The sequence below is a fragment of the Notothenia rossii genome (assembly GCF_949606895.1).
Source record: "Notothenia rossii genome assembly, chromosome: 4".
NCBI lineage: Eukaryota > Metazoa > Chordata > Actinopteri > Perciformes > Nototheniidae > Notothenia > Notothenia rossii.
Genome location: NC_136902.1, coordinates 37,329,181 through 37,340,041, shown reverse-complemented (window position 1 = coordinate 37,340,041; position 10,861 = coordinate 37,329,181). Strand labels below are relative to the sequence as shown.

The following is a 10,861-nucleotide window of genomic DNA, read 5'->3' as shown; positions in this document are numbered from 1 at the left end:
CACCTTTTTAGCCCCTTCTCCGTCCCTGCTAGAGAGCAGGGACTCTCATGCGGCTCTCTTGTGAGAAAAGAGCTATATTTCTGATTGGCTGGGCGGATTGCAAACCACGCCCCGTAAAACAACAAAAAAGTGTTGTGAAGCCACCATTTTATTATCCTCGCATTAGCATTAGCCCAGCGCAGAAACGCAGTGAGAGACTAACTTATGGCAACACAAAATAAAACAAAACATGGGAGCGGTGGAGATGAGGAGGTGTCGGCATTCTGGCGATTTACTCGGAAGGCTTCAGTAGAAGCTGCTGGGAGTCGCTGGCAGTAGAAGCCAGTCCCCAACTCCGGGGACTTCCGGCCGGGGATTTTGGGTGGCAGTATACGCCGTGAAGTGGTTTGCGGCCTGCCAGTAAACCCAAAGCAGAAGAAGAAGAAGAAGTGACGTCAGCGGCTTCATTTGACTAATCCACCCCCAGGGACTTATTCCGGTGTGAACGCGATCTGTACTTAGTTAATCAGAACTAAATAGTTCTGATGAACTAAGTTCTCATGAACCTTTGTGGGAAAAGTACTGCAGTGTGAAAGCGCCTTTTGCCAGATAAGTGTCAGCTTGAGTCAGCAGCACCAGCAGCCTGTGTGTGTGTGTGTGTGTGTGTGTGTGTGTGTGTGTGTGTGTGTGTGTGTGTGTGTGTGTGTGTGTGTGTGTGTGTGTGAGTGTGTGTGTGTGTGTGTGTGCGTGCGTGCGTGCGTGTGTGCGTGCGTGTGTGTGCGCGTGCGTGCGTGGTCACTCACTGGTCATGTGATGTGTGTATCCCACAGGCTGCAGAACAGACAGACGGAGTGAGGACAGAAGAAGCTATAGGTTACGCAAGAGGCGTTCCGGCTCCATGTCTGCCCCTGCTCCAGCCAATCGGAGGTCTGGGTCGGGCTCTCGCCGGTAGGTAGCCATTTCCTGTTTGATGATGTCAGTGTTTGGGAATTAAAGGGGTCCTATTCTGATAATTTTCAGGTTCATATTAGTATTCAGTGCCTCTACTGTGACATGTCTCCATGCTTTAATATTAAAAAAGCTCCTTATTTTTCTCATACTGCCTGTGCTGCAGCACATGCCCGGCGCCGTGGGAGGGCAGGGAGGGCCAGGCCCTCCCATTTGGCATTCCTGCCCTCCCCCGATAAACAAGTTTTTTATTATTTATAACATTTAAAAAATAGTTTTTTTTATTTTTTTTATTATAAATAAACTGTGAACTTTTATTCTACAATGTATGTGATATCAGATAGTAACAACAAAAAAATCGCAGGCTACGTCAAATAAATTCATGTGTCTGTTGTGATTTGTGATTCGTCCACATTTAGACCAATCACAAAGTCCCACTCTGCCGCCTATTCTGGATTTGTTTATTGTTTATTGTGCATTCTGTAGACTCCCATTTCTGTTTGAATTACAAAATGGACATCATAAATTGGCTTAAAAGGTCTAAGGATTTATTCAAACGAAATAGCGATGAAAGAACTGCAGCCGATGGTGCTGCTGGCGACCCTGCACCTGCCGTTGCAGCAGCACGCCTTAATGTCACAAGCTTGACCTCGGCAAAACCCGGGGCTGAGTTAGCGAGCCCAATCCTTGACTCATCAAGGCGGCCGCCACCAACGCTGCCTCCGAGGCACAGCTCCTTGTGCCCCTACCATCACCACCTGCGTTGCCACACCCTGTACCACACCCGCCAGCATCCTCTCTCCTCCTCCTCCTCCTCCTCCTCCTCCTCCTCCTCCTCCTCCTCCTCTCCTCCTCCTCCTCCTCCTCCTCGTGCCGGTGCCTCCACTACGGACGCTACCTTGTAGCACATCAACAGGTAGGCTACTATTGGGCCAGCAACCGCTCAAAGGCCAACAGCCCCAGGTGATCTTGGGGTTAATAAACCCAACCAGGTGAAACTGGATCGTTATCCAGGGAGATTGTTTTCAGGAAAGAAGTACCCTTTTGCCACTGCATGGTACTACAACAGACCATGGCTTGAATATTCGTTAAAAGCAGACGCAGCCTTTTGTTTCCCCTGTAGACAGTTTAAAGTAAATACGTCTTTATCTGATGCTGCTTTTACTGTCAAAGGTTTTTGGGACTGGAAACACGCATTACAGACTGATAAAGGACTGCTAAGGCATGCCGCATCAAAAGAACACATTTCATGTGAGAGTTTGTGGAGAGAGAGACAGATACGCCAGGAAACAAATAAGGAAATTAGTACTTTGGTGCAGATCAGCTGGCACGGAACCGTTATTACGTGTCAGCTGTCGGTGATATTATAGCTTTTTTAGCTGTCAACCAACTCCCTCTCAGAGGTGAACACGATTCACTCGACAGCATGTCCGAGTCACGCAGTGGGCTCTTCCTATCGCTGTTTGAGTATACGCTGCACAAAGATGCAGAGTTGGCCAAAAATAATGTTCTAAGTTAGCTCGGCTGAGCGAAAGGATGCACCTGCAGTGCATAGGAAAATAAACCATGCCCAAGGTGGGCTAAACAGTTCATCGTCTCCGTCTCTACTATTTCTCTCTGCCATCCTTAACCAGTGTGCCCTCCCATGAAAATCATATGCCCTCCCTTTAGATTTGTTCTGGCGCCGGGTCTGCTGCAGCACCTCTTTTCACCCTCTGTCTGAAACCAGAGCCCGGTCTGCCCTGATTGGTTAGCTGGCCGGCTCTGTTGTGATTGGTCAACCACTTAGAGATGTCCCGCCCCTTGGCCTATTAGGTTTAATGTGGTGGAGGCCTTGCCAAAAGAAGCGCAAGTGTTACATAGTGATATCACTGTGTTATGAAAATAATCAAAGGAGTTCATTTGAGGGAATTTGGGGATTTTAGCCTTTGAGGACAATTTACATGCACATAACCTATATAGAGTGGCGAAGTCACGCCCATCTACTTCCGGTCCATGGGACCTTATTTTGGAAAAATAATGTATTGAAGTCAATGGAGAGAGAAAACGTATCTTTCGATCCCGTTTGAATTGTGCCATGAATTACACATATGATGTTTGTCAATCTTAAAAAAGTATTTCCTTGTAAAAAAAAAACTGTTGAAATATAAGACTATGAAAAATATGCAAATCCCAGTAGAGTCGCGTAAGTGATGTCACAATTGTTTTCCTCCACTAAGAGATAGCTAAGATCAGCACCATATAGATATAATCTATCTATATGGCGCTGGCTAAGATAAGATAACTTTAACAAGATGCCTTTGTGCTTAGTACCAGGTTGTGATCATACCAGCAATGGGTCTTGCTCGTTCTTTCGCTTCCCGTCTGATGAAAGGACCAGGAGTGGTTGGATCAAGTTAGCTAGTAGCTAGCACGTTATTTAGCATTACAGCCTTGTCATTTGTATTAGCCTTAATATGAAGTAGCATTAAGTAACCCAAAATGTTAAACAGTAAGAGTAGTAGTCATATTTCGTGAACCCTTTGAAGAGTACTGTCACCGGTGTGATCATTCTATAATACACAATTTAAGCCTGGGAGAGAAATGCTAACGCTAGCATCGGCGATAGCCGATCTTTTCTACTTCATGCTATCTGCAGAAATGGTTGACATTAAACATTAAAAAGATCAGACAGTTCAGAGAGAATCAAAGGAAGGCAGGCAGCTTTGCATGACATTCTTCTGGACGTGTTTCATTGTGGTGATAGTGAGGGTAGTAGGAGTGTAACGGTATCCGTATTCGTCCCGTACCGTCACGGTTCGGACGTCACGGTTCGGACGTCACGGTTCGGTACATGCAGTCACACGACGAATACGCCTTTTTTTTTTACGAGTGGGAAAAAAGTCTGTCCTTCAGGGCAGTATACACTTCACTATACATAATCCAGGGGGCGATATTGCGCCTAAAAGCTGTTTGCCAGCCACCCTTAAACAACAAATGAAGAACAAGAAGAAACACAACAACAAAACGAACAAAATAAAAGAAGAAGAAAAGTTAGTATTGCGAGTTCAGATAACACACAGGAGCTAGAACCCACCTGCTTCTTTTAAATCAGCTGTGTGGGAACATTTTGGGTTCCCTGTGGACTACAATAACGATGGAGTGCTAGTGGAAGATCGGACGAGGACGGTGTGTCGGCGTTGTTCGACAGCGGTGCGGTATGCTAATCTGGTAACACGTCCAACATGCTAAATCATATCAGAAGGCATCACCCAGATTTGCCAATCACCGGAGCCCGGCAAAAGACAGCAGCAGTTCAACAGCTTATCCCCGCTGTTTTTAAGGAGCCAATAGACATGAAAGCCGAGAGACCAAAATAAATAACGGAAGCTTTTGGCATACAGTATGTTTTTCAACGGCTATGCTGCGCCGTTATGCAATAGTAGAGGACCCGGCTTTTATTGATTGTGATTGAAAGTGATTGAAACAATTTTAGTTTTACAGCTTATTGAACCTTTTTGTTTGACATCAGCCATTATAATATGGCCATCTGAGTGTGTGTGGTACTGTTTGTGGTTTGTTTTTAACTGTGTAATAAAGTTAATTATTCAAAATGTTAGAGTTCCTTATTTTTAAACTGAAACTTGCATTACTGTTCAAAATAAATAACAACAAACCTGGAATTATACATTTGGGACTTTCTTTTGCCTTTTTCTTGTTGTACCGAACCCGTACCGAACCGTGACCCCCAAACCGAGGTATGTACCGAACCGTGAACTCTGTGAACCGTTACACCCCTAAGGGTAGTCAATCGTTTTGTTGACAAGACAGTAGTGACGGCCATCTTGGTGACATGTGTTGTTCTGCGAGGCCAGAGATGTAGTTCATTGAGCATTTCACACAAACAAATGTGTTACTTCACAGTTTTACAACACTTTTTTTTTTTTGACTTGCAAAATTATCTTTTAAATTGACAAACATCATATGTGTAATTTGTGGCACAATTCAAACGGGACCCTGCCGTGGGTGAGCGGTTTGCTGATGTCAATGTTGTGAATTGAGTGGCCCATGTTGGCGGTGGGGTTATGGTATGGGCAGGTGTATGTTATGGGCAACGAACACAGGTGCATTTTATTGATGGCATTTTGAATGCACAGAGATACCGTGAGGAGATCCTGAGGCCTATTGTTGTACCGTTCATCCCCCACCATCACCTCATGTTGCAGCATGATGATGCGCGCAGCATGTTGCAAGGATCTGTACACAATTCCTGGAAGCTGAAAACATCCCAGTTTTTGCAGTTGCTGAGCAAAAACAAAAGTGTTGCGTTTATATTTTTATTTAGTGTAAAAATGATTTATAACTGTTTTTTTACTTCTATGTTGTGTCATCTTTAACTGCAGTTATTGTTTATACCTTTTCTTGTTTAGCTCTAATGATCCCCTTGGAAGAGTGGAGGAATTACTGTCAATGAGATGTATTTAGTGAGCCGCCTCCTACACACTGACAGTGAACAGCTACTGCAAGCTGAGCCCAGTTTATTGAGTGTATTGATGTGTTTTCTCCTCCAGCGGCTGGACATCTGCAGCCTGTTTACTGGACACATGTTGACGGATAAGGCCGTGTTATTGAGCTTTCCTTGTCTATAAGCACCGGTGATGACTTTCTCCACATCCATTAAGCCTCAGACTAAATGTTCCCTCTTTGCAGTGCATACGAGGCAATATCAGAATGTATGTTTTATACCTAATGTACACAATATATGATTGTTACTAGGGATGCACCGAATATTCGGCCACCGAAAATTATCAGCCGAAAATGTTTAAAAAGCCGAAAGGGTTTTAGCACCGAAAAAATATCACCGAATATCAGAGAACAGGGTTACGTTGATCATACTCCGCATATTTGTCCGGGTGTTTTGATTTCAAGTCGTGGAGTAATCCCGAAGTGGTGAAAGTCTTTGCAGTTACACCCCCTCGAGAAATGTCAGCAGAACACGTTTTACAAATCGCAATCCGCGCCTCTTTCTCTGATATTTTGAAATATCTCCAAGCGGCAGACATGATGGCTGTGAGCCAGCCGCGAGCATGGCCCTGGCATGGTCGCGCGCCGTGCTTGTCGCCGCGTTTTGATTACGCCATCACAACAACACATTAGGTTACCAAACTTATAGGTGCATTTGTTGTTGTTGAAGGCATGGCTGTTACAGTCTTTATTTACACTATTTTGTTGTAGGCCCCCTAATTGTTACAGCATTGATTCAGTCCCCGACTTAAATCAAATGGAGAGCCTATTTGCCATTGATATTGGCTGGTAAGCTGAAGAATCACAAGCCAATTAAAAGTGCCGAAATGCACTTATACTGATTGTGTTCTAAGTGTTTTAATCAGGAGTCTCATCCAAATGTCCGAGCCTTTGATTTATGCATTGGTCACAGACAGATAAATGCCCTTCTAAACTGCAACTGGTTAGGGTTAGGGTTAACTTGGTTAGGGTTAACTTGGTTGTTATGGTAACGTACACACTCTTAAATCTGTGGCTGTGGTGTCCTCCTCTCTTTCTTCGTCTCTTTTCCTCAGATTCAACCCTCTGAGGGCGTTGCAGCCCAAACGCCGCCTGCAGCAGTTACTGGCGCCCTCGCCCGCCCCGGTGCCTGCGGCGGCGGCAGGGTCAGGGGGGGCAGCCGCGGGGGCCTCGGCGCCGGTGGCTATCCCTGTGCCTCCTGCGTGAGACTCACCTCAGTTACAGTCTCAGAGAGCATGCCCCCTAGCTGTAGCTGTAGCACTGGCACTGGCATGCTATGTAGCCACTAAGACAAGCCCAAGCCCACTGGCAACACCTCGCTACCAGTCTCACTTAAACATGGTGATACTGAGATCCCAGTCGGAGCTCTCACTTTTCAGAATCATCTTAGAAGTTGACACTAATACCAGCACATATTGTGTTAACCTCCAAGTCTGTTATATCCTGGCCAGGAAAAATGGAAAGCCAGTCACTAGTCTATTGTTCCTCATTCCCCATTAGCACTAACCTATGCATTGGCTATTGAAGAATTTCTAACACAATTTGGTCAATATTCCATGTCATTTTTCGTAGCATGAAGTTGTGTTTAGAGGCTACACGGTGGAAATATCGCCATCATTGTGCTGTGAAAGCACGCACTGGTTCACCACAGCCGCTCAACCAACAGCACCATGTTTGATATGAACACTAGAAAGTCTGACCACAGGAAGTTGGCACCGACATTGCCTTAATCTTGAAGTCCTTGTTTCTAGGAACAAACCACAGTGTAAAGGAATATTCCTCCACCCACCCACAGTAACCAACACCTTTCCTGGGCAACACTCTCCCACACCAGCCTCCACCAGTCTGTCACCCCCACTCCACAGTCACAGACACAGGTTTCCCCCCAGCAGATGAACAGGACAGACCTGAAACACTGTGGTCCATGAACGCCTCATCGCTTCAGCCGCTTCCCTCTGCCTGTTTCTGCTCTGTCTTGGCTTTTGTCACATATTGATCTTCGAAGAAGAACCGAGCAGTCAATATCTGGCCCCCTCCCTTATTGAATCACACAGGACACGCTTACTCTGCACAACCCTTGCTAGAAGCTTGGATTAGCCCCCAAAACAAATTGATTTCCATGTTTTGACAAAGAATTAAGAATTACACTACATTGTGTCATTCTGTCAAGTGTAGCCTGGATTGACCATTTTATCGAAGGTTGTGATACACAACCTCCTTCCTGAAGTGAATTTGAGGACTGCCCATTATTCCAAAACAACAATTGTCTGAAAGATGTTCCATTGGACCGAATACCCAATTGTCCCACAGTGTGTTACCCCAAAACAAATGCCCATTGTTTAAGACCCATTGCTCTTAAAATAGATATTCTGCCTACTACAAACAGAAGCAGATGGCTAATTATTTTACAGAATGACAGATTTGTTTTCCTACCATGGCAAAGGCATGACCCTCCCTACTTTGTCTGTTATTGGCTAGTACATGGTAGGATGAGGCTAAGAACTTTTGGACCAATCGTAGGAAGGATAGGGCAGGTCAAGCCTTTGCAGTCATTCTCAATAATCATTAGTCATGAACTTTGGTTTGTTGTGTATTTTCAGAGCAATGGGCCTTGGGAACACATAATAAATGATAAACATCCCCATGGATGTCAAACAAGTGAGCTTTTGGTATTTAGCTTTGGAATATTGCGTTTTGGTAAAATAGTTGATAAATAAAATGCAGCTAAATGCAAGAACAAATGTAAAAGTGTCTCATGTGGAGAGAAGTCCTGAAGACAAATATGTCTTCATGACAGAAACATAGTTCTGTCCTTTTATACAGCAATATCTAGCTAAAAATAAATCAGACCGTACCTACTGGACCACAAGAGGCATTAAGAGCAAAACACATTAACTAATGAATTTTGCAACAGGAAAATGCATTGCTATAAATATTACCATTGGTAAGAGTACCTAATTTTGTCTTTCAAAAGTTACAATGTCTCAGTTGAAGTTGTAGAATTTAGAGAAAACTTTATTGAGAATCAGAATCAGAATACCTTTATTAGTCTCACAGAGGGAACATTTATTTTTTTACAGCAGAAAAGAGCCAACAACAGCTTAATAAAGTTACCTAAGAAGAATGCCTTAAAAAAAAAATTAAAGATAAAAAAAAAATGATAATAAAAAAAGTTACACAATTTACAAAAAACACATCCTGTCAGGGCAGAGCTCCAGCAGGTTGCAGTTTGAGCACAGAGGCTCTTGTTTGGTGAAACTGTTTCCATGGTTTGGACTTCAGTGTGGTGGCGTGGAGTTATCGGGTCCTGTGTGAAAATCCCTCATGGCTGCTCTGATTGGTCCCGCCTGACCCTTCCTGAGGCCAGTGATTGGGCAACAGTCATTACCTTATATGAATATTTATTTATATTATTATATGAACCTGTTCTTACAACATTCATTATGTGTTATTATTATCACTTATTGTGACATTATTAATTATCATTAACAAATGTCCTGACATCACAGATCCCCTGTCCTTCCTTCTCCTGCTAACACTGATATCACTTTATTTTCTATAGCAGGATGGAATCAGTAGTTAATGGTGGAAAATGTGTGATTATTCATCTGTTTCTCAACATTATATTTTAGACAGTATATGGTTTGACATGATCGACAAAGTGATATTTTTAAAGGTGTTTGAAGTGTCAGACATGGATAGAGAGATTGCCATTTTAGGAAAAATGCTTATTTGCATTCCTACCAAGAGTAAAAGAAGATTAATATATAATATAAATAAAAAGAATATAATTGAATAGTATGTTGAAAATATCAGAAAGAACAACTTAGTATAGTATGTCAGAAAAATGGTCATAGCATTATATGTTGGAAATATCACAAAATACAACATAGTGTAGTCTATCGAAAAATTTGGGGAAATAACCAAGAGTAGTTTGTTGAAAAGAATGTCGTAGTTTTGTATGTCCAAAATATCAGATAAAAAGGATATAGTATAGTATGTAAAGGTATTTTATTCATAGTCATAGTATTAAATGTGAAAAATAAGTAATAGTATAGTATGTCGAAAATAGAAAAAAAACTACTTAATTGATAATAAAAGAAAAAAGGTCTTCAAAAGGTATTTTAAAAAATAAAGTATAGTATGTGAAAAATATAAGAAAAAGGACATAGTATATCATGTGGAAATTATAAAATAAAACAACATTGTATGGTATTGCGGAAAAATGTCATAGTATTGTATGTCAAAAATGTCAGACAAAAGTCATATAATAGTCTTATCGGAATTTTCTTTATAAAAAACGACATAGTATAGTACGTCAAAAATATCAGAAATTACTACAAGGTATAGTATGTTGGAAATATTCAAAAACAAGTGATATTATAGTATTATAGATTTTTATTTATTTATTAAATACAACATAGTCGGAAAATGACATAATATAGTATGCAGAAAAAAAAAAAATATATGACAAAATGTCAGAGTATAGTATGTCAACATTTTTTATAAAAAAGGGCATAGTATATACTCGAATATCATTTTAAAAAAACATAGCATAATATCTAAAAAATATCATATAATAATATAGTATGTCAAAAACATAGGAAAATCAACATAAAAAATGTCGTAAAAAGTTGTGGTATAGTATGTTGACAATATCAGAAAGAACAACATAGTTTAGTATAGTTTAAAACATCAAATAAATAACAAAGTATATTATGTAAAAAATATCAGAAAAAACACAGTATACTATGTCGAACATTTTGAAAAAATAAAATGGCTCGGTATGTTGAAAAATGTCGCGCTAAAGTGTCCAAAAAATTACCAGAAATAACAAGAATTCATAGTATAGTTTAAGAAAAATATCAGAAAAAACAATGTAGCATAGTATATCAAGTATATATTTTTTTAAATAGAATACACCAGTAGAGTTTATCAAAATTATCAGAACAAAATCAACGTAGTATATTATTTCAGAATATGAAAAAAAACTACAAGTATGTTGAATTTATCATATCAGTTATGTTGTTGTATATTTTGCTATTTGACCGTGACAGTAAGTTTAGTAGTGAAGTGTCCTATAAATTATTCAAGGAATACTTATAATGATCTTGAATAAGTGCTAATGCTGTTGTTGCTGCTCATGGAGGATTCAGAGTGTTAGCTTGTGTTCTATTACATTAATAGCATCATTGCATCAAATACATATTTTATATGGAAAGTCAAAGAGAGTGGCCCCCATGAATAAAGCACTACTATCTGTCTTTCCGTTTGCAATGCTTTTAGAGTGGCCCCTCTCTTGGGCCCCGTCAATGTTTGAGTGCTTGTTGACATTTAGCATCTGCATTAGCCAAATGCTATATGACAGACAGCTTTGCCTCACCTCCATAGTGTGCACACATTGGAAGCATGCAGATTGTGTCAGTGTGGT

General features: G+C 41.2%; 1 protein-coding gene across 4 annotated transcripts in view; it reads left to right on the top strand.

The window, feature by feature from the left end:
* snphb (syntaphilin b) overlaps window positions 1-10,861 on the top strand; it is a 63,419-nt gene that overhangs the window by 43,026 nt on the left and 9,532 nt on the right. For 2 of the 4 annotated variants that reach the window (XM_079676411.1, XM_079676409.1), the window contains exons 2-3: window positions 810-927; window positions 6,486-6,632. In XM_079676411.1, coding sequence (XP_079532537.1) covers window positions 878-927; window positions 6,486-6,632 — 197 coding nt within the window. In that variant the 5' untranslated portion in view covers window positions 810-877. The remainder of the gene's footprint in view (window positions 1-809; window positions 928-6,485; window positions 6,633-10,861) is intronic. The other 2 variants (XM_079676412.1, XM_079676410.1) reach the window with 1 other exon arrangement.